At 36.4% G+C, this 25478-nt stretch overlaps 1 protein-coding gene across 6 annotated transcripts in view; it reads right to left on the reverse strand.

The window, feature by feature from the left end:
- LOC150099659 (DNA-binding protein RFX6-like) overlaps positions 1-25478 on the reverse strand; it is a 295066-nt gene that overhangs the window by 219090 nt on the left and 50498 nt on the right. For all 6 annotated transcript variants that reach the window (XM_090404483.1, XM_090404484.1, XM_090404485.1 and 3 more), the window contains exons 2-6: positions 21161-21481; positions 20576-20699; positions 20184-20245; positions 10945-11022; positions 2344-2371 (exon numbers count right to left, since the gene is read on the reverse strand). In XM_090404483.1, coding sequence (XP_090260609.1) covers positions 2344-2371; positions 10945-11022; positions 20184-20245; positions 20576-20699; positions 21161-21468 — 600 coding nt within the window. In that variant the 5' untranslated portion in view covers positions 21469-21481. The remainder of the gene's footprint in view (positions 1-2343; positions 2372-10944; positions 11023-20183; positions 20246-20575; positions 20700-21160; positions 21482-25478) is intronic.

Genomic DNA, 25478 nt, shown 5'->3' on the forward strand with positions numbered 1-25478 from the left:
TATGGAGATTAAATTCATCTTTCACATAAAAATAATCACAAACCACCACTGACTGGAAGGACTGAAGTGGCTTGAAAGTTTCCTGTTTGGTCTCTGGAGTAAGATTTCCTGACTATGTAAAAATAAGATACACATAGATAAAATTTAAAAAAAAATCCTTAGGCCACTAGGATATTTTTAAATTTTGTAAGCCTCTAGTGCAGTCATCCTAAGGATGACTGCACTAGAGGCTTACAAAAAATCTTTCGTAGGTGAGAACCACATAAAGTAAATCTCAACACAACCTCAACCAAGCTCATCATTAATTACTCAAGGAAAAAAAATAACAGGATTCTCACCAAAATAAGTAAACTACTTAAGAAGTATTAAGAAAAGGAGAAGTATTGTTCAAGAGAAGGAATGACCCGCCGAGAAATAAAAACTAAATGTGCTGAACTCAACAATCTTATAAAATTGTCAGAAAGGACATGAGGAATGCTAATGCTATATTAATAAGGAATGCCTTAGAAAATAATACTAGCTTAGAAACAATAAAACAGGGGATGTTTACTAGCAATAGATTTTTTTTCATCTGTTGTCAAGTACACATCCCTTCTTTCAGAAGATTAAAAAACGAATATCACAAGAACACTTGTAAATCAGATATAAACAACTTGTAGACCAAATCAGTCTTATTTTCGATTAATTGTTAATCCGAGTTATTCAGAATGGAATCTCTGGTCAACTAAAAATTTTCAGTGTTTTTTTTTTGTTGTTGTTGTTTATTTTTTATGCGATTCCCCTCACGAAAGGTTGTATGCCTATAGTATCGTGAGTGGACTAAGTCTTTTTTTATTATTATTTTTAAATTTCTTTTTATAATTTTTGTGTATTTTTACATAGTCCGGAAAGACTGCTCTAGATACCAAACATGGAACTTTTTTAAGCCACTTCAGGACTCCAATAAAAAGGGTAGTGGTCTCACACTGATTGATGAAATTCATCTCCCACCTAAATAGATGTTTGTGATGGTCTTTAATCACAAACATCCATGCCCACAGCGTGATTAGAACCCGCGACCTGTTGAAGAGCGAATACTCTAATCACTCGGCAACCAGTCCGGCTATTATTACTATTTATTTGTGTATTTATTGCTTTTCTTTTTATTGTTCTAAATAACGACAAGAGCGACCCATCCAGTTTGTGGACTCATCTGTTCGAATGAACAGCGCCTTCCCACTCAAACATGCAGTGCGAGTTTGAATCTCAGGTGGCATAACTGTTTGTGAAAGTATTTACGTGTTGTTGGACGGCTTTCATTGTCCGATGTGAGACTAAGGCTTGAATGACTAAAACCTCTCGTTCTTTAGAGAGGATTTCTAGATTAACTAACCTTAAAGCACTAATAAGTTAGTCATACCTCGTATAATATTACAATTAAACTGTTTTGTGAAAACCATGTAAACACTTATAAAAAAAAAAATTACACAGAATAAAGAAGTTCATACCCCACTGTGATCCCCATTACAACCAAATCTTTATAATGAACCATTACAACCGGCATATAATAAAACAGTGTAATTTTATCTTTATATTCTTTGATAATTATTTAAATTTATACGAGTATAAACTACATTTGATAATATTCATTTTACGAATTTGTTTTATTTAAAGAAAGTGGGTTAAAATAGTTTTGGGGAGATTCCATTAACATTTTATACTTGGTTCTTCGACTAAAATAATCTGTTATTGATATCACTGGTATCCCGAAAATCAATATTCTGAGAAAATTATAATACAAACATTGATTCTAGCATTACACCGATTGTCTTTTCAAAATGTCTATCCGAAAGGAACACATGCTAAAATACGAATTTAAAACTTTTCATTACTTAAAACAGATCGAGAAAAAACCTGCACTTTGAAAGGCAATCATCCGTAGATGCCGAATGATTGCCTTCATTTCGGCAACAAATCCTGGTTACATAAGGAAGAGTCAAACATGAAATAGCCATATGACACACATTCCTCTCCCCACCCCCCATTTTCTTCAGTTCATTTCTGAGGGATGGGTTGCTTGAACTTTCAGATATCAAATTTCATAAGTTTTGTTCTTAAAGAATTTTGCACTCTCCAAGTTGAGGTCTTTCAGAACAAAAAAGATCGAATTTTTAACTGAGAAAAGTAACATTTAAACGAGTAGAAATTATTGGCGGATTACGTGTGGCATCTTGACAATGAATTTATTAAATGCAAAATAAACAAAGAAATGGAATAAAAGAAAAAAAAGTATACATATTTGTTTACTAAATTATATTTTTTCTTATTACACAATATAAAAGAAATTCTTTCTAGTCTACTCACCTCATTTTTCATTTTCGATCCGGAAAACCTAGAATCAGTAACATGCATGTTTATAATCAACTTACCTCATCTTCCAAATATTAGATATATAAGACAATAAAAAAGCTAAGATTTGTGGAAATGGAGTTACTCCTTTTTTTTATCATCCTGTAGGCTTAACATTAATGGATTATTTATGAAAGCTACATGAAACTTATGTTTCAGAATACTCTAAATATTAAATATACAAGAATTTATTTTTTATAAAGTTCTGTGAGTACACAATAAACTTAAATATTGGTATGATATATATCGAGCAGCAGTTTTACCATTTCTACCACATATTCTAAGAACAATCACTAATCTGAATGCTGTAGTCAATGAATTAACTGTCGCCCAACACATTACTACTATCCCTTTGTTGGCAATTAGGAGCAGCATACATTCAGCACACTAGGAACATATGTTCCATTACTTTGGAACACATGTCCCTAGAGTTTGAAGAACAAGATAAAATTCATAAAAATGCAGTAATGTGGAAGAAATCGCATTAAGTGTGGCAGGGATTATGAAATATATAAAGCGCAGGCCAGAAAAGATACCAATATTGTACGGAAAGCTAAGTTGAACTATGGAAAGTAATTGGCTGCGCACGCTAAAGACAACCCAAAAGAATTTTATCATTACACTGCAATTCAAACAAAAAAATGAATGTGGAAGAATAACTTTGCTGAATGCAGACGGTATCCATGCTTCCTGGGATATGTGCTGCCACTACATTAGCTGAAGAGGTAGAACTATATGAGAAGAAAGTTCTGGATCTATTGCATAATCTGGATAAGAATTCCACATTTGGGACAGATGGGATACCACTACCTATGTTAATGAAATGTTCATCCGAACTAACTAGGCCTCGACATTGCAAAATTTGAGTCTAAGTTCGGAAAGATCCCACAAGAACAGAAAGAATCTCACAGCATAAGCGCGATACAGAGACTGATGTGTATTTACCTATCAGTATCTCTCTGCAGTGACCGTGAAAATTTTAGAGAAGTTGGTAAGAACTCCCATACAGTAATGGGTTGACAAACAATGTAGGAACCGCATGGATTTACTAAAGGGAGATCGTGTCTGAGAAAATTTGCTCTTATCTTATAATGTTAAGGGTGAGTTGAATAAAGGGAATGGATACATTACGATACTTTTGAAATTTTCTAAGACATTTAATAGGATACCACATAAAAAGCTGTTACATAAACTGGAGAATATGGGATTGTAATATAAGCTATTAGCTTGGATAAGTAGGTGATTGGCGGACAAGTATCGGAAAGTTGTATATGGCGAATGTGAATCTGCCAGATTTAAAGTAATAAGTGGTGTGCTCCAGGGATCAGTCTTCGGACCATTTTTGTTTAATTAATCTATCTATCTATATATATATATCTATATATATATATATATCTATCTAAGAAAGGAGTAGTTATATAATCAACAATAAAATTAAAGATAAACATAGCTACTTCTTCCTTTCTCTGAAAAGTATTGTCTAAATATAATATCATATAAAATTAAATATCACCCTTCCAACGCATCTTGGTCTGAGACATTAATTGAAAAGGGAATAGACATCGGAGCATGCCACGTGAATATCTCACCAATCGCAATTGCTCCCACAAAAGTAACAGTGTCAAATGTTCCACCGGAAATAAGCCATCAAATGCTTCGCGGATTACTATCAAAATACGGCGCAGTGACAGGTAAAATCCGAACGCTACGCGCCTCTACAACTAGGCCTGAATTCGCTCACATCAAGAGCTTCAGAAGACAGGCTCTAATGCACTTTGGCGACAATACAATCGGCTCCATACCCAAAATAATCAACACAGAAATAGACGGAGTACCCTACACCTTTTATATTACTGTTGCTGCTCAGTGCTTTTACTGCCACGAAGAAGGCCATGTAAGGAAGTTATGCCCGTATATACCCAGAAATGAGAAACCGGTTAACAACACTACTAACCCTAGCGAATCAGAGAATCAGAAGCAGCAAACAGCCAACCCCAAAAAACAGAGCATCCCTAACAAACAACAAAGATCTCAAGGAAACAGCTCTCAGCCCAGTACCGAGGAGACAAAATCAAGTGGTAGCACTAAAGAAACCCAACTTTCGAAAGAGCCTCCACCAACATCGATTAAAAGCAATCCTAGAGAAAAGGAAACGGAACACAGACAACTAACTAACTCTGATAAAGATACAAATAACGAAGAGGAGCAAGAAACAAAAACGGAAAAAAAGCCAAAGACAAACCAGCGCAGCTGCAGCAGGGAACCTTTGCCTCCAAGCACTCTGGAACCCTCCCAGCAGCCTGTAGAGGGGGATGAAGAGATCGAGCTTCTTGAGTCCTCAGATGATGAAGAGGAAACTGGAAATGCAAGTCTTCCTCACATTGAAGGCCCACTCACAAGTGAGCAGCTTCAGAGCTTTCTTAAAAAAGTTCGAGGCTCTTCACAAAAACTGCTGACAGCCTATGACTACACCGCTGACATCAGTGGTCTTATCACCCAGCTGGAAGAGTTAAGAACTATTCTGGCAGGAAAAAGAGGGAGAAAAACCACCAATCTCAGGAAAAGGATATACTACCTGATAAACGGGCTTGAATCCCAGCGGCAGCGTAACTATCCATAAAGGAAGTGAGGATTACCGCACCAAATAAAACTAAACCATAAAAATAATGAGCACCTCAATAAACCTTCTCTCACTAAACGCTAGAGGATGTGCCACACCACTGCGAAACAGGCTGGTCCTGCAGCATATCCTTGCCCACCGGCCAGAAATAGTTATGCTGCAGGAAACAAACTTCCATTGCAATAGCAAAGCTTCATATCAACACTGGAAGAACTGGCCTTATACCATGCACCACTGTCCTGCCATACAACTTCATGGATCGGGAGTCAGCATTGGAATTCACCAAAACAGCGCTCTAAAAGTAGAAATAATCGATACCTTTCCTGGGTGTGCAATATATGCACTCATTAAAACTCAGACAGGAAAGAAAATATATATCATTAACATATACATCCCACAAAATGACCAGCTTGCAGTGCAGGTACTGGAGTTTGTGCGAAACCACCTCAGCAAGGTCAATGACCACATCATACTGGCAGGGGATTTCAACTGCACTCTGGATCCTGCAATGGACAGACAGCAATGCCAAGAACATCGACACTCACTAGTTCAGCTTCTCCAGGATGTAATAAATGACTTCGAGCTGACTGACACCTTCAGACACTTGCACCCACATGAGAAAATGTTCTCCTGGAGAGCCAAAGGTGGTCCTACCAGTGTCTTATACCAGGCACGGCTCGACAGATACTACACATCGATGCACACAATACCCTACATCAGGAGAGTCACATACCATCCATCTCATGCATCAGACCATGATTCCATCCTTCTTAACATTTGCTTTCCTGGACACACCAGATACAAAGGAGGAGCATACTGGATATTTAACAACAGCCTACTAAAGGATACAGAATATCTCAGAACCTCTAAAATCTATATCGAAACTCTCATCAGAGATATACCTACTTCACAATCAATTTCCGAGTGGTGGTCACTTTTTAAATCCAAAGTTAAGGTATTCACCCAAAAATATAGTCACCGAAGAAATTTGAACAAGCATTCAGCCCTTAAAAATTTGCAACAACAACAGCAATTGCATCATCCAGAATCTGAGGAATACCAGTCCCTAGAAGCCACCATACGCTCACACCTAGAGCACTCTGCAAGAGGAGCACTAATAAGAGCACGACGCAAACATATTAACTTCGCAGATGCCCCTACAAAGTATTTCTTTTCACTAGAAAAACGCCAACAAGAGTGCACCACTATATCTGCTATTAAAACAGATAATGGAAACATCATAGAAAATCATGACGAAATCCTCTTATATACCTTGCAGTACTACAAAAATTTGTACCAAGCCAACCCAACATCTATGGAGGCCACGAATAAAATTCTCTCCGATGTGAAAAGACTCTCACCAACAACAAGGAGTAACACAGAACTCCCTATCACGTTACACGATCTGAAAACTGCCTGCACCTCCTTACCTAAAGATAAATCTCCTGGCATAGACGGGCTCACCACTGAATTTTATCAGTCCTTCTGGGAACAGCTTGGACCTATCCTCTACAGAGTATTTGTCGAAGCGAATACCAATGGCTTTCCACTCAATATGACAACATCAGTTATCAAACTCATTCCAAAGAAAGGAGATGCGACGAAACTAGGAAACTGGAGACCCATCTCTATCACAAACACCGACTGCAAAATTATATCCAAAGCCATTGCCAACAAACTTAAACCCGCTCTGAGCGAAATAATAAATAGGCATCAGAGCTATTCCATCCTTGGAAGATCTATCCACGAAAACTTACATCTCATAAGGGATCTCATAAGCATAGCGAACAACAACAGTGAAACAATGGGTCTTGCAACACTAGACCAAGAAAAAGCTTTCGACCGCGTTGAACACCTTTACCTCTTCAACTGCTTGAAAGCATTTGGCTTTGGCTCAGGCATCATTCACTCTATTAAAATGTTGTATGCCAAGGCACAGTTTTGCATGAAAATAAACAACAGGCTTACCATAACTGCACCATACAGCAGAGGTATTAAACAAGGCTGTCCACTCTCCGGTCCTCTTTACACAATTGCCATCGAACCCTTTCTGTGTAGACTCAGCATGCTGCTCAAAGCATGCCGCCCTAAACTTCCCTACCAAACCATAACCCTGACAGCATATGCTGATGATGTTACAATCATAGCCCGCAAAGAAGAGGACTTTCATAACATACAAATGGCATACCAACAATATCAGGCAGCCTCAGGAGCCAAACTAAACACACATAAAACCATAGGACTGTGGTGTGGCAAATGGAAAAACCGAACCGATTCCCCAATGTCTGGTACCTGGTCCACAGAGGGAAACAAATACCTGGGGATTTACCTAGGAAACACACCCTCTTATGTGGATAAGAACTGGGAAACACTAAACAAGCGTTTCAAGCAAGTTCTAGGAAAGTGGGCAGCAATACGAGCCTCTGCCTCCACAAGAGGGACAATAATCGTTAATCAAATAGCCACCAGTGTCCTTTGGCATACACTAAAGATCCTTACGCCACCAGTTCAATTCATCAAACAAATAAAGTCAACCATATATCGATTCATATGGAATAAAACAAACTGGCTTTCCTACTCCCAGCTATGTACTTCTCTCAAAGATGGAGGACAAAAGTTGGTCTCCATTGACAACAGGATAACAACGTTCCGCGCTCGATTTCTCATAAATGCCCTACAACAGGAAATATCACACAAGTGCACCACTGAGTATATTTTCACTTCTGCCACTAGAGGTCTCTCTCTCTCCACCACCTTAAGAATGACAACAGCTCAAGTGCCTGTAAATTTAACAAACTTCTACAAAGACGCCCTTCGACGATGGAAGAAGCTAAACCTCCAGCACACAGTGAAGACAGCATCCCTACCTGAAATCCTCATGGAACCCATCTTTCACAACACGATGGTAAGAAGCCCGATCACTCAGAAAGAATTTTTCTTTCCTCCATGGAGCTGGCGAAACGTGAGGATCTTGGGTGACATTCTTTCTCCAAGCCTCACCTGGCGCTTTCCAAATTCGCTCGAAAACCTGGAATATGGGAATGAGTCTGAGCAGATAGACACCGTAAAGGCCGCGTTTCAAGCCGCTATGCCTGATAGCATAACAGAAGTTGGGCTTATTCCTCCAAACTCAGAAGTTTTGGCGCCTATCTTTCTGATAAAAACCAATAACTCATGAGAGAAACTTACACCCAGCAACACCAACAAGATCTACAGCACCATAACACAACAGTCAAACCAAAGCAATTTGATGGAAAATCCTGCATCATCTGATCAAACACTATTTCAATGGGATCTACCATATCGCACAAGAGCCATCAAACCTGACGCAGATATTCAGTGGAGAATGTGGCATAATATATTACCTACTCCTACTATATTACGAAAATTTAACTCAAACGTCTCAGATAACTGCCTCTTCTGCTACCAGTTAGGAACGGTTCGGCATGTCTACTTGGAATGCCCAGTCAACACTAAATTAATCAGTTTGACTCGGGAAACGGCAGCTCTTACCTGTGGTAATCTTCATACAGAAGAGGAATATTTCAATCTCGTCCATGTGGAGCCAAATAACCATTCATTCTGCAATTACCTTTTCATCACCGCAAAAGCGGTAATATATAACTTCTACCTCAAACATACAAGACCAGACAGCACAGCGACTTCACAGAGAGAGGCAACTGACCAACTCACTGCAGCCTTCCAACAAAAGGTGAGATGTCGGATCCTACACGAACATCACCACCATAGGCAAAACAACACCTTAGATCTTTTCCACCAAGAATGGAATCCACGGAATCAACTCCTGGCTGAGCAGGGCGACTGCATTATAATCCACTTTCCAGCATAGAAGTGACACCTTTACCCCCCCCCCAAAAAAAAAGAAAGGGGGAAGAAAGAAGGATTGTTGTGCTTAACAGTGCGAAAGTTAATCAGCTGGCACTCTCATGTTAATGGATAATATTGTGCAATAGTAACTTCTATGTTCTTCCACATTTATGTTGTTATGTTAAAACAAGATCTTTTGTTATCATGTTAAAATAACTCTTAATGGCTTTAATTTATTTAAAAAAAAAAAAAAAAAAAAATGTAATTAGCCTTATAAGTGACTTCGATGTAACATACCTCAACAAGAGTATGAGCATGTAACCTCTCTGTCTGACTGCAGAGAAAACCAAAAACCGGTTAATCCTGTATATAAGATTGTTATGTTTACAATAAAAAAAAAAAAAAAAAAAAATATATATATATATATATCTATTAATGACGACAAAGGAGAGGAGATCTTCAACTGTTTGCTGATGATGCAAAGATAGGCAGAGCAATCAGAGATTCTACTGATATACACAATTTAATCCATAAACTTCTGAGAGGGTGAGATATCCAACGGCATATTATATTGGAAGGATTATTCTTATAATAACTGACGAGGTTAGAGATTTTGGAATTTTTTCAAATAGTAAGTTGAAGTTCAAGGATCACATCGCAAAAATTGCAAGTATATAACTCTGAGGATAATTGCAATGCAAATACATGTAAATGTTGTTTTGCCTATTTGCAAGGTCTTACCTGGAGTAATGTCCACAGATTTGGTTTCCTGGGTTTTGAAGGGATAAGGAAACTGTGAAAAGGATGCAAAGAGCAGTTACAAAGATCATATCAGGATCATGAACTGTAGATTACGAGGATAGACTGAGATTATATGGATTGCAGACACCAGTAAATAGAAGAAAGAGGGGTGGTATGATAGAAGTCCATAAACTTCTGAGAGGGTGTTATAGGATATCGGTCGATGAAATTTTTCAGTATATGGATGGAAGGGAGAGGACAAAGGGATATCCGTAGAAGTTAAGTTTGTGTGCGATTTAAAAAATGGGGTGAGCTAGATTTTCATATCGCAGAGCAAAGAGCGAGTAGAAATTTGCATGTTGAAGTGGCGAGTGCATCTAGTGTGAATGATTTTAAGAGAAGATATGACAGCTAGTGTATGTGATGTATGGTCTCTCTCAACAAGTCCTTGACACCCTGGAGGTATAATAATAATAATAATCGGTAATTCGGTTCGCTTCTACTCATTTGCAGACTTGCTGGCTACAGCGGTTAAGCATAATCATTAAGCATCATTATTACCTCTCTCGTTTTCTTAATAGAAAATATCTAGTGTGTGTGTGTGTGTGTGAGAGAGAGAGAGAGAAAGCCGTTATAATTATGTAATTCGGATTAGCCAAGGGTGTATTTTTTTGCTAGTTTCCTTTGTAATTCCACTCCTACTAGCCATTGATTTTTAAGTATCCTTAGTCTGTGACATGTAAAATTAATTGTTAGGCGCGAACATGAGTGATGAATGCGAAACGAAGTCACCTTAGTCAATCGAGTAATAATAATTTTCCCAAAGCTCAGTATCCATTATGCATTTGACTAATAATTTTCAAGCAACCTAAACTCTGGACTGAAGTCGCACTCTGAGAAGTAATAAAGTAACTGGATATAATTTAAACACAGTCACAGAGAGAGAAGTTGCTAGTTGAATCTCATGTTGTCCAAAGCTGCTCTGCAAACTATAACGCTGATATTATGAAGTTTATACCTACAGTATCCTGACACTATGGTCTTCTTAAATTTAAATTAGATCAAATTTCTAATTACCATTGAGCAAACTTCAGCCGCAGCGCAACTGTAGGTTTGAACTCCGTATATTATTCTTTAAATATCACCATATCCTGTATCACATTATCTCAGCATTAAACTAAAACACAGAAATGTGATTTTAAGAACTTAAACATTTACATTCAGTAGAACATTGCTAATTTCATCACTACTCCTGCTGAATTAATTCATTTTAACCAACAATTCAGTCTTCTTTCTCCCAGTTCAAAATAAATAAATTAAAAAAAAGAAAACTTTATAAGTTTAATTATAAAGAAAAATATACATACCTTGTTAATCCTTTACTAGAGTACATAGTGTGATAATATTCGCTGTTCTCTTTGATTCCAATACCATGATAGTGATACCTAAAAAAAAGTGTACACGAGATGTCGTGATAATGAATTTGTTGAGAGCAAAGTGCACAACAAATAATTTTATTCAAAGGATAAACTTTTTTTGAAACAGTTCATCAAAAGAAAGCTAATAAGGAACATGAAAAATATGGACCGATGACCCCAAAATTCTTTCGAAAGATTTTAAGTATGTGGCATTTATTATATAACAGTTCTGATTTATGGATTTATTATTATTACAAATGAAATTCGATAAACATTTAGCGCGACAAAAACATTTAGACAAAAAAAAAGTAAATCTAATAAATGCAAATATCAGGTCATATCGCTATATGACGAGTTGTGATAAATGCGCGCTGTATAGGCAGGCCACATCATCTAGCAACACCGCTATCCGGTACGTTCTTCTAATATCTTATGTCCCAATATTACCCCTCCTATTCCCAGATTCAAATTATTCCTTCGGTCTTCATAGCTGAAGTTCTAAAACCTCAATGTTAAACTTCATTTTGTTGCCTTTGAACTGTTTTCAAAAAAGACTCATCACCCTCGATTCCAGCAAGTAAGTTGGCATAGTGGCCATAGATATTGCCTAATTAATCAATTATGCAGTGGAATAATAATTTGTCATTACCAGTGAGTGTTCTCACGATCTCATCACTTTATGTGGTATTCACAACTCTTATACCATCTCCTTTGAACTTCAAGGTCACAATATGGGCAGGAAGTTGAACTTCCTATCCACTCATTCTAAATCCCTTGTTTTCATCTCCTTTAAAGTAAAGCACTGCCAGAGTAGTATAATAACTGCCAAAAGTTTTGTAACACTTGCGAATGCGAGAAACAGGATGCAGTATGTAGATTGTGGCTTATAAAAGTGATTAGTGGTTCTCTCAGGAGTCGTTTATCTGTTTTGCCAAACGACTAGTATATGGAACGCCAACAGCGGTTAAAAAAAAAATGGAAGTATGATATTCGGTGTGTGTGGGGGGGAGAATTCCTACTTACCATTGCAGAGCAAAAGCATTCACAAGTCCACAGCTGACAAAGTGTTGAAAACGCGGAAGTTCAGCCCACAGATAACAATTGTAATGTTACGACGTTCGGCCTAAAATCGTGACCGACAGAAGTCATGCTCTTCGGGAGAAGGAGGAGCTGATTGACTTATCTTACATCAAATGCTAGAGAAGATGTTTGGAGATGCGAGCAGCCAAAAGAGTAACCTATAAATGTTGCTAGCTGAAAACCATAAATTTTCAAGGAATATACATAAAATAAATGCACATTATCGATTGAGGCCAAAGCATGCAAACCTGCAGTACGACCAATGGAAGTGTAGTCCTCTAAAGTAAGACTAAGCCACGCGCTTTTCCATTCCAATGGACACTTCTGGATATAAAGTTTGCCTGTAGAGCGCTTTCTGCCTGAGTGGATTGTCCCACCTGTTCAAGTTTGGATGCAGCAAAGTAACGATGTGGAGTTTCTTCTCATGTCTTCTGGTCGCCGTGCACAGAATCACAAGTACTAGATCCTGCACTGATGTTCTTGATTACGTGTCAATGGAACATATGTAGCAGACATGTTACGTAGTTATTGACGTGATGTAAAGAATAATAGAATTTATTAGCTCCGGTATATTTCTTCCTTGGTAGAAGGACATCAGGGAAAGAAGAAATCAGTGCACATTCAAAACAGACATGTGTTTACTCGAATGTGTCTCGGTCATAGCTGAGTAACAGGAGCATATATGAAAAAGAAAAAACGTTAGTTTTTAGAGTTTCAAATACAATATATTTGAACTCTGTATATATTACAGAGTCATAACTCACTCATTATTACACAGAATTACGAACCGTTAATTGTGATTACTTACAAAAATGAAATAATAATAATGCAATCAGAAAGGTTGAGATTAGGACGGCACCGTAAACTTTCACAAGTTCCAAGGAATAGACGATTATATTTAAATCGATTTCGGTGTACAATCTTGATTTGATTCCAAAGAACTGTGTCTGGTGTCAATGGCATGGCCAAGCTTCCAAGAAACTGATGTAGTCCTGATATTCTTGGATTCTAATCGCCGAAGAACGCCCCCCCCCCAGTTCTGCTGATTTCCTTCTGTTGGAAGGAAATAAAACTGACCATGACTAATAACGGATATAACCAAACCATCATTCAGAAAGTTATCGATAAATATCATCCCTCAAGCAGACCGCAATACAGTGTCAATACTACATTTAACCACAGAAACTGCCCTGACGTGTTTATATGTTAATAACCCTCAATAATTAGATGGAAGTGAAGTATCGATTGAAGCATCAGAAGAGATAATACGAGTTCTTCGCAAGTATAATCTATGGACCACTTTCAAACCATTTCGGAAACTTCTTTTCTACTATCCATCACGGACAAATTATCTCTGCATGTACGTCGTTTATCAAATATCCTGCTTATGTTGACTTTTTTGCGAGAGAGTGAGAGAAAGACGGCATTTCTGAGGTGATTAGAATCCAAAAACATCACTGCTGCATGAAATTTCTAGAATTCAATAATGCTGGACGCTTCTTCCCATACTTCCATGGGCAGTAGACAGGGTTACTGAGTTCTTTGGGATCGGTAACTGTGTCTAGTGACGAGCTCAACCGTTTCGAATACATGTCCATGCAGTTGTGGGAAGTAATCACAGTTTACTATTTTATATATCTCCCAGTAAATTGTGATATATCGACGACGACGTGCATAAGTAAAAAACCTGCTACGTGATTCATGTCTGTTTTGAACTGTTAACTGATCTTTTCTTCTCTCACTGATGATGTCCTTGTAGCAGGAAATAAATATATAGCAGTTAATAAAAATCGATTATTCTTTAGATGTGTTAACCGCTATTAACTACATAGTGTTCTTGATTATTCTCTTCAAACCATGAACATTAATCTTCGTAGACTGTAGAGAATAACATTACATTGACCAGTACATTTTTATATAGTGAAACCAGTGGAGTATCCATAACACGTATGCCACAGAAAATAACTTTTTTTTATTATGTAAATATTTCGTCTTATGTATCATCAGACATCAGTACAACTATCGAGTTGTACTGATGACGCATAAGAAGAAAACTTTACATAATAAAAAAAAGTTATTTACTGTGGCATACGTGTTATTCTATAGTTAGTGACCAGTACAGTTTCCACACGTGCCGTTACAATATCACAAGATAAACTTGAATTCAAAATTTGGGCACGGCCAAGTCTTCCTCTTTATTAACATAACTTACTGATGCTTTATAAGAGATGAGTAGTTTGCCACAACTCATTTAAGGCCAAAATATGTTTTTAATTTGAGTCAAAAACACGTTATGTTTATATTTGCACCTGCGCTGAGTTTAAGTACATCATAGTTCCTTAAAATTAACAATAAAAACTATTAAACTTAATTATTCTGTATTTCTGCCTTAGATCTGATGATAACAAACAGTTTAGAATAACCATCAAGAGAAATCGCTCATAAAGATCATTGATTAAAGTAAAAACATAAATTATGGGCAGAATTTGTGACTGCAATATCATAGTAATTCACGCCGAAATTTTGTAATGATTTTAGCTTCGAAACATTTTAACTATGTTCAGGCACTGCTTGCGTGGTTAACATAATAATATAAAAGAATAATTCATATTTACTCTCCGCGCTTTTAATAAGGAGGTTTATTGCCAAGTTGAAGTTGTTTCTGACTTATTTCTTTATTAATCATGACTAAAATGTTTCGTCGGTTTTGCATTAGTTACAAAACACCTGAATATCTCACTGAAAACTGATAACCATACAGGAGCGATCAAGGGACAGCGGCCTTTGAATACCAGTCGTGATACTTCCTCTACGATACAACCAGCGCCGGATTTACGTATAAGCTAAAAAAGGTACAGCTTAGGGCCTCGCAATCTGCCGGGACCTCAAATAAAAAAACAAAAAGACCAGCTGATGTAATTTAAAACAGTAGGGGGCCTCTGGGTTTTGTATAGCTTAGGGTCTCAGCAAGTCTAAATACGGCCCTGGATACATGAGGGATCACGACATCAAGAGGTATCCCTTAATAAAATCCACTGTCCCATAACACCCCTCTAGCCCCCCCCCCCCGCCGATCCGAATGCTAACAGAACGGAATGCAGGAAATTAAAGCAAAAAAATAATCATAGCTAATTAGAAGTTCACCTACCTTACGGCATTGAAATATTCATAAAACTCACGAAGTGAAAATCGATAAGAATATCTCGTCCTCCAAATTAATCTGCATTTTTTATTTTTCTCTTTAATATTTCAAAAGGAAGAGTAAAACTGAAATGCTTTAAATATGTTAAAAAAACACACAAGTAAAGTTGTGTGCAATATGCGTGAGCTCGCTCGCCATCGGGTTTGTAGAGGATAGTCAGAGAAATGTTCTCCTCTACAGACCCAAACAATAACCCATCTATAAGGAACGAAATCAACTGGAACCTCAGAGATCATACATCTAAGAAAGATATATCTACAGAATTATTTCCAATTCTAGCCGTCTAAATGTAGGCTATGAGACTTGCACAGCTACAAGATTGCTAATGGATAAACGAAACCTCCTTGAGATCAGCAATGCGTAGTTATTCTGAACAACGGTAATCCTTACTTTCTTGTGGTAAAGACCATAACTAGAGTGATGTTTATACTTGTATTCCGAAATCTGAATCTTTTCTTCCCTATATATTTGCACCCTAAATAACGTGCAAGTCATCTGATATGAAGACGAAACCAGTAATACTATTAAAATAACAGTTAAATTACACACACAGTATAAGGCCATCGCATGTAGCTATTATTTTTTTACACCATACTCGAAAGACTTCTTTCGGAGAGATGTCTTTCAAATAAAGTATTTTTTGTGTTTAGACGGAGCTAACCTATGGATGGTGAATTTCCAAATTTATTTTCATAATGCTAACACATGAAAAAGTCCTTCGGAAAATCTCCATGCAAATATTTTTCATTATTTAATCTTAAATCACATGAAACTTAACATGTTACAAACATGTTAAGAACGGAATGCAGGAAATACTATTATGACGTTATGGAACATTCATTATTTCCTTCCAAACTAAGGCAAAAATTTGCCTTAGTTTGGAAGGAAATAATGAATGTTCAATTAACTTTTCTCTTTTTGTGTATCGCCTAACTACTCCAACTCTAATGACTAAAGCAGCGGTTCCCAACCTTTTTGACTCGCGGAGCCCTTTTTAGAATCAATTTCTATGGCGGAGCCCCTTAGGCCTACCCTATATCTTACAATATCTTTATATTGTAAGACATAGATAGACAATGTCTATGTATGTCTTACAATAAGGTCCATACAATAAACTCAGTTCCTCTAATTTAATCATTACCTCCAATTCAATTCAAATACATATTCGTTCATTATTTGTTATTTGAAATTTTTATTATTCATTATAGAAGACAATTCCTATTTAATTTTACTAAGTATAGTGTAACTCGAGTGCACTGTAGTGCAACAGTAGGCCTAAATTAAGACATAATATGAAATAACGTATAAACGTTTAGCGAGACACCTGTGGTAGCATTTTTTTTTTTTTTTTTGCACAGTTTTCTTATTTTAGGTTCAATTGATGATAATTGCAGGCGAATGTCTGGTTCTGCATTTAAGTGGCTTCTGTATTTTGTTTTGGTACCTGTATAGGCGGAGAATCCCGCTTCACAGAGATATGTAGTTGAGAAAGGCAGCAATGCTAATTTTGCTTTCTCAGACAAGATTTTGAATTCATCGTGTAAATGCAGCCAAAACTCCGGTATACTTTGGTTTTGAAACGCGATTTTTAGTTCGCTGTGAGATGTCAAATCTATGAGGACCTCGTATTCCGCTGACTTTAAGCTGGATGATTTTTTGTGAACACATTCAGTACCCATTTAAAGTCATAAAGCACCTTTTCTTGAGCTGTCGGAAAATAATGTTCAAACGAGTCTTTCAAAGCTTCGAGATGCGCCTCAATATTTTTCTGTATTTTTTCATGAATCTTCATGTTATTTTCATTCAAGAAGCTTTTTGTAAGAGGGAAGTAATCGATATCTTCCTTTTCCACACAATCCAATCAATACATAAGTTTCCTTTTAAAAGAAGACACTTCGGCGTTTGCATCTAAAAATGTGGCAGTTTTTCCTTGCAATGATAGATTCATTTCGTTCATTTTGCTAAAAATGTCGGCCAAATACGCCAGTTTGCACACCCAGGCTTCATCATTTAAAACCGTCGCCAATAGAGCGTTATGGTCCATCAAAAATGCTGCTACCTCTGCACGCAGTTCCATCATACGTGTCAACGCTTTTCCTCGAGACAACCACCTTACTTCAGTGTGCAGCAGGAGGGACTCATGGTGGCTTCCCACATCTTCACACAACACTATCATAAGCTCAGAAGGCATTTTTCTCGCGGCTAGAGCGTGTCTAGGAAGAACGCAATGGCTGCTGCTACATTTCTTTGCCTTCTCTTTAATTTTGGCAATGGCTCCAGCATTGTGACCATCATTGCCTTTGCACCATCAGTGCATATATCTGCACAGTTTTCCCACGGTATTTCATTTGATGAGAAGAATTCATCCAAAAGATTAAATATTTCATCCTCTGATGTGTCGGTTGGTAGTGGTCTGAATAGAAGGTCCTCCTGATAGCTTTGTAAGTAAACATAACGAACAAATACCATTAAAACCGCCAACCCGGCGACGTCAGTCAATTCATCCATTTGTAGTGCGAATTTGGTACACCTGATGCGACTGACAAGTGTCTCTTTCACGTCATCATCAGCCATACCGCTGATTCGGCTAGCAACGGTGTTATTTGATAAAGGAATGTCGGAGACTAACTTAGCAGCTTTTTCATCAAGCAAACACTTGACAATATCGATTGTACAAGATTTAATAAGAGTCTCTGCAATGGTATGAGCTTCACCAGCTCGAGCTACACGGTAACTTATTAGGTAGGAAGCTTCCAGTACTTTTTCATTATTGGTTTTAGCAAGTGTTGTCATAGTTTTCTGTGAAGCCAAAATTTCGTTGCACTTCCTCTTGGAAAAAAACCAGATGGTTTATCTTTCAACTCGGGATGGTTTCCCTCGAAATGACGCCGCAGTTTAGCAGGAAACATGGAACTGTTGGTCAACACATTTCCGCAAATCACACAGAGAGGCCGACCATCATTTGTTTTTTTGAATCCCATATTCAAGTAACTTTCTTCGTATTTTCGTTTTTTATTGAGAGGTATTTCCCCCACTGCCCCATTTCCGTCACGTTTTGCAAACAATGATTGAGGTGGCGCCGCAGATTCAGAAATTGCTTCTTTTGCGGAAAGCTCTTTTGACAAACAAACGCTGGAGTGCATTGCTAGGTTATTATCTTTTTTTTTTGGTCATTGGCTCATCTGGCGAAATGATGCAGTGAGCTGCTGGTTTGTCCTCCTTTTCAAATGTAACATCTTTTTTCTTCAAAGTACCTGTTTGAAGCCAGCGATCCATGCCTAAGAGAAAATCACACAGGAATATGAAAATAACCGACTTAATCTTTCATAACCCAGAATACAAAATAAAGCAAATAAACATTTTATAACAAAATACAAATACTTACCTACTTGAAAACCAATAAAAGCACCTGAGTCAATCAATAATGTAACGTTTTTCTACTGGAAAATGTATCGCAATAGTTCGGACGTACGAGTAGAACAAAACACAACACTTTATTAATGAACACTTACTAACTACACAACTAAACACTCACAAAGAGGTCAAACGCACAGAAAACTCGCGGAAAAATCGCTAAGAAATCACAATGTTATCGTTATGAAAATTCACTGTGAAGTGATGGATTCTACTTTTTGGTTTCTTATTCTTTGATTTCATTCAATTTTTATTTATTTTATTTTCCTGAAGCGGCCGCGGAGCCCAAGTTAGGATACCACTAGACTAAAGTTTCTTCCATTCACTACCGAGAATCATGAGAGACTGTCAGTTTATGTCATATTTTTGTAAGAAACTGTAATAGTTATTTAAATAAATTCCATGAAGAATTCTAGAACTCCATGAATGCATCCAAATAATAACAACTGGACTTTGACAATGTAATAGTTCAGCATATAAATTTATCAAATATTAGAATAGGGGAAAAAAATTGAACTCTGTAGGGAGTTAAATTTATAAAAATAGTAATAAAAAGAAAGATACCGCGCGGTTAGCCTAGTGGCTTTGCGCTTCGCAACCATATGCCTGGGGAAGGAGTGTTCCAGGTTCGATTCCCGTTGTAGACGTGAGGAATTTGAGGATCTTCCTCAGGCATAGCCAAGTTAGCCGGTCTTGGGCGCGGTCAGTAGGGTTTTTTCCGCCAGTTTATCTGACGTTTTTCATCCCGCAAACAGGCAAACCGGCTCCGTGAACATACGCCTCTACAGTCAAAAATATATCCCCCCAGCGGCAGACCAGGCGACGGGTCGGTTGGGAGTAGTACTAACAAGGAGTCGCATCTAAAGTAACACGCGGACCCTGCATAGGAAGTGGGAATAACGCGTAGAAGAAGAGAGAAGAGTAATAAAAAGAAAGATAGTATATATAAAAATGGTAATTAAAAAACGTGAAATATCAGCTTAAAAATATTCTTCTTTCTTTCTTCTTCCAAATGTTCTACGAAAAAAAATTAATATACCTAGCAAAAACATAGTAAGCATTAAAAATTCGCATTTAGTTAGTAATGCAGTAATATGTGCAGTAATGAGTAATGCAAAGGAAAAATTAGGAAGAAATTTTCATTTTGAATTTTCAGTAGCATTTAACGTTTGACTCGGAGCAATAAATTTAATTTAAAGAAAATTGAAAAATATATATGTAAAATATATTTTACTTCCTGTTACACGAGCACTAATTTATTTTAATATGCAGCGCCCCTCGCCGAAAAGTTATGCAAGCAGACGACTTCCAGGTTTAACGTTTTTAGATACCGAATACCTTTGAAGTGGCTAAATTTTTGTTTAGATGTAATAATAAAAAATATTTTGATTAAGTTAATAAGGATGCAAATACAGTATACGACATTTATAATGACTGAGAAACTAAATTTTTGCTGCTGAAATATCACTTATTTCAAGAGTCGATTACTCACTTTGAATGGCCTCTTGCTCCAAGTCGTTTGGATGTCACGTGAGGAAATGTTGTTCTGATCACCTACAAAATAAAACAATATGTTATAATTATCTTAATTTTAATGTGCTTTAAAAATTTTTACAAACAGCTTTTCTACAATACAAATAAAATACATTTTTCAACTAAAAATTATATTTGCTTTCGGAAGTTGGACGAAATTTAAAATTTTATGTGGATTATATAATTTCTTCTGTAGATTTTCACAAAAATCAAAATTGGTTTAAATAACCAATGTGTTCGTTTTTATTTCGCAAAATAAAAAAAAAATAAAAAATAAAAAATTACAATATCAATTAATACAAACACATAATAATAAAATTAATTTTACTGTGAGTTATTATTATTGTAGACCTTTCCAAATGTAGCTTTACAAGCAGGTTCCAACTTCTCTTTGCGACAGAAATCCAAGTAATGTTCATACACGATACCTCGAGGCAGGCAGACTCCATCACAGGCAGAGTAATTCTCGTCTAACCTGGAAGATAAACGCATCAGTTATATATGCGATTTTTAGTTGAATTTAATTTACACGAAGCTTCACTAATAATTAAGTATTTGCCTTTACCATTGCGATCTCATTGATTTTGATTAATTTCCAGTCTTTTATACGCAGAACTGTATAAAAATAACTTTCTTTATATACGAAATTAAATATCGATGAACATTTAATCTCGGAAACCAAATCACAAAAACTGGTTAATATTAATTGGCTAATGTTCAACCCAATGAATTCCGATTTCACAGAAATTGCAGTCAGCCGTTTATAGTTAGCAAAAAAAAAAAACAATAATTAGTCACCTGCTTCATATCTCATCATAAATGATTTTATAGTTAAAACAAATTTCGCAAAATTTGATTTATCAATTAACTTATTTAGAAAATAGCAAAAATATTTCTACTTAAAGAAGTAGTTTTGCTCAAATAAAGATATTTTACCATTTCATTGTCATAATCGTTTGTCGTTTTTTATCTTTCATTGTCTGAGACAAGCTAACTGGATGATCTGGAGTATTCGATACAGATAATCGTCGTTGTTCTTGCACAAATCTTGGTTCATTTCTCTGGCATGAGCTAGGAATTTGGTCACAGGTAATAACTGATTCCTGATATAACACTGACACAGAAGCATTGTCTAACTTCTTCCTTTTTCTAAGAGGAGATACAGGATACAGCTCAGTATATGTAAGTTCTGTTGGCTGAGTACCCAACGTAGACGGATTCCTCTGTGAAAGACCATCAGCCATGGATCAATGAAATCTGAAATTTAAAAAAAAAAGGTAAATCTGATCTTTTAAAGCTGCTAAAATTAAGAGTTAGCTAAGAATAACAAGAACAATAATAAGAAGAATCAATCACAGTTTACTAAAATTATTATCAAGTTTTTCAAAACAAATGTGGGCAGAAGGAAACCAGATAGGTGCTCCGTTACTTCTCTCCCCCCCCCCACTTTGTTTTTCCTAACCAGGATTTTCTTTAGCAGCAATAAGTAAATTTCAAAATATTACTATTGAGAAAATATCATTTAAGACTATTATATATTAATATTATAAAATTTATTCATACTTTTTTTCTGATAATTTATAAGTTGCCAACGAAGGGAAGGAGAGCGGGAAGTTCGCTAGAAGTGAAATTGGATAAATAAAACAGAGAGAACATCGGATTCTTACACTGTCAGAAATAACAAGTACGCGTGCGTGCTGCAATTATCTGTACAATTTGAATGCACAAATATATTGCTCGCATCGAATTTTTATCATGGATTTCTTCGCTCAGTAATAGTAGTTGGCACTCGTGAATATAGCCTAGAAGACCATCCACTCACTCACAGAATATGTCATATTTAAAAACGTTCATGTAGTTGAATAATACAATTGCAGATTGTTATTCATTAGCTTGAAACCTGAAACAGTACGCGAGCAATGAAAACAAGCATAAAAGTGTTTTCACGAGCATTTTTGTAATGATGTCATTTTTCGCCACAATTAACCTATTTGGCTAACTGTACTCGTACTTTAGACAGTTTATGATTTCTAACATGTAATATTATTCCGTTTCAAATTGTTCGCGCAAGATAGTACAAAAATTGTCTGATTGCAACTGAAATTGAGATTACTGAAACTTGTTCAATTCCACCTATCCATCCAGAGTTACGTTATTATTCTGTAATATTTCAAATCGTTTGCAAAATTTTCCCCCAAAGTGGTTCGTCAGAAACCAGAATGAAAATCAAAAACTTTTATCTCCAAATACCGAATTTCGATTTTAAAAAACATCTGTCCATTCGGAGTGGAAATTATAATATTACCATCAATAAATCAACTAACAAATCCCCAATAACTATGAAATAAACACACACATATATTAAATTCACATGGAGAGAAGAGGCAAGGAATAAGAAAAGTCTCATTGACTATGTTATTGTTGATAGTGATGTTTTCTCCCTGGTGCAGGACACCAGAGTGCACAGAGGATTTGAAATTGGAAGTGATCACTATTTAGTCTTGAGCAGGATAAAATTGAATTTCATATTGAAAAGAATAACATTTAAGAAAGTTTTAAAGCGAATAAAAGTTGAGCAGCTCTCAGATGTGAACTGTAGACTAAAATACACAAAGATTATTGAAGAAAAATTGAAAGAGTTTCAGAACAGGAATCAAACCTTGGAGTTTCAGTGGCAAACGCTGAAGAAAACATTGATTGATTCTGCCAGAGAGTCATGTGGTGAGGTTGTCTGAAAGGATGAAAAAATCAGAACTCCCTGGTGGACACAGGAAGTTAAAGAGGCAGTGAAGGAAAAGAAGAAAGCATATCAAAAGTTCCTGGCAAATAAGTCAGCTTGTGCTCTTAGAGAATACAGAGACAAACGTAAGAAAGCTAAACAGTGTGTAAAACTAGCTAAACAAAAGTCATGGGAAGACTTTGGCAAGAATATAGAAAATAAATATCAAGAAGGTGGCAAAATATTCTGGAGGTTGTTGAAGAAGCTTAGGAATGGAGAAAAGAGTGCTGTAAAAGGAGTTAGAGATGATAAAGGTGACATGAAAACGGGAGAAAAAGATATCCTTGAAGAATGGAGTAATTACTTTGAAAAACTGCTAAATGAAACAAGCAGTGATGACAGCACAGTGGTAAAAAATACTGAGCAGGCATGCAGTCAGGAATACATATCCATACTTGAAGTAGAAAACGCCATCAAAGGCTTGAAATGTGGCAAGGCAGCAGGGGGTAGATGATATTCGACCAGAAATGCTGAAGTATGGTGGTATAAGAGTCTTACAGTGGCTGCACTGCATAGTTCAGAAAGCCTGGACAGAGGGACGAATTCCCAATGATTGGAGTAGAGCATTCATTGTACCCATACATAAAAAGGGAAAATAAAACTGAATGTGAGAATTACAGAGGTATTTCCCTACTGAGTGCTCCTGGCAAGATCTATGCAAGTATACTTGAGAAACGGTTGAGAAGAATTGTGGAAGAAAAGCTTGTTGAAGAACAAGCTGGATTCAGGCCAAATAGAGGCTGTCAGGATCAGATCTTCACTTGACGACAAATAGTCGAGAAAGCATGGGAATATAACAAAGATCTGTATTTAAGTTTTGTCGATTTGGAAAAGGCATATGACAAGGTGCCAAGAGAGAAGCTATTCAATACGCTGCAGTTATATGGTGTCAATGGGGCATTATATCACGCAATACTTAGTCTTTATTTGAGTTGTAAGTCAGCAGGTAGAATTAAAGGAAGTACAGGAAGATGGTTTAATGTTAAATCTGGTGTGAGACAAGGATGTACATTATCCCCTCTGTTATTCATTATCTATATGGATCATATTATGAAGGAAAGTGGTATTAAACATGATATCAAAATTGGAGATGGTGATGTCAGCTCTTTGCTTTATGCGGATGATGTTATACTTCTAAATAAATCCGCTACAAGTCTGCAAGATTCCCTGACTAAATTGAATAGCTGTTGTAATAGATATGGTATGAAGGTCAGCAATAAAAAAAACAAAGACAATGAAAATAGGCAGAATCATTGAAATGCCAACTGTGTTGTGAATGGAGAACCTGTGGAACAAGTATAACATTTCAGCTATTTAGGCACGATTTTTAGTGAAGATGGTAAATTAAATATAGAAATAGACAACAGAATCAGCAAAGCTGGTATGGTAGGAAGTCAACTGAATAAATTCATATGGAATAAAAGAGAAATTAGTCGGAACACTAAATTAGCTGTATAAGACAGTTTTCAAACCAGTTTTAACTTATGGATCTGAGAGCTGGGTCAGAAGTAAAACACTTGGCCAAAGACTAGAGACCACAGATATGCGAGTCCTGAGAAAGATTAGAGGCGTGAACAGATGGCATCAATGGCATATCATATTAAACATGAGGATATTAGGAAAGAACTTGACATTGTCAACATCCAGGAATGCGTTAGCAGAGCTAATCTCAGGTGGTATGGTCACTTAAACAGAATGGGCGAAGAAAGATTAGCAAAGCAAAACTTCCTCTGGGTCGTTTTGCTGCCAACCTGTCAGCAAAACGACCCAGAGGAAGACCAAGATATAGGTGGATTGATACGGTACAAAGTGTCTTAGACGATAGAAATATAAGATCTGATAATGTTGGAGTCTTGACAAGTAACAAACTGATTTGGAGGAAAATTGTAGATAGGTAGTTAGTAATGATGTAATTTTTTTCATGTAGTATTATCATATCCTTTACACCCCTTGAGGGTACATGGCAGGAATTTGATGATGATATTTTAAATTTGGAATAATAAATTCATAATGCAGTACATAAGCACAGAAGATTTCATTATCATAATACATGAAAAATATATTCGTCCTTTTCATGTGCATGTGAAATCTTTGTGTGTACTGTATTATGAATTTACTATTTTGAATTTAAATATATAATAGTTATTTCTCTATTAATAATAGTTAACTATTATTAATAAATAAATCTCGTTGTATGATAATTAGAACTATTTTAATCCCTCTATCAATGAGTTATTTCTTTTTCTTCGATAGTTTATCCATTTTTCAGTTTGTTCATTTCAAAAAATCTCAATAATGAAAAATGGTGTTTTTTCTTTTTAGAAACCAAAAATAACGAAAACTTCTCAACCGTGATTTTTCCATCTTGTCAAGTGATGTCAAGATTTCCATGAATGCGCTTCCTTGGAGAAGTGCATCCTATGATAATAGTTCAGTAAACAACAAGAAACTTTACAATTCAATTTGTAAAGTTTC

This window comes from Typopeltis vanoorti, chromosome 14, assembly GCF_054136105.1.
Source record: "Typopeltis vanoorti isolate ZY-2024b chromosome 14, IOZ_Tvanoo_1.0, whole genome shotgun sequence".
Lineage (NCBI taxonomy): Eukaryota > Metazoa > Arthropoda > Arachnida > Uropygi > Thelyphonidae > Typopeltis > Typopeltis vanoorti.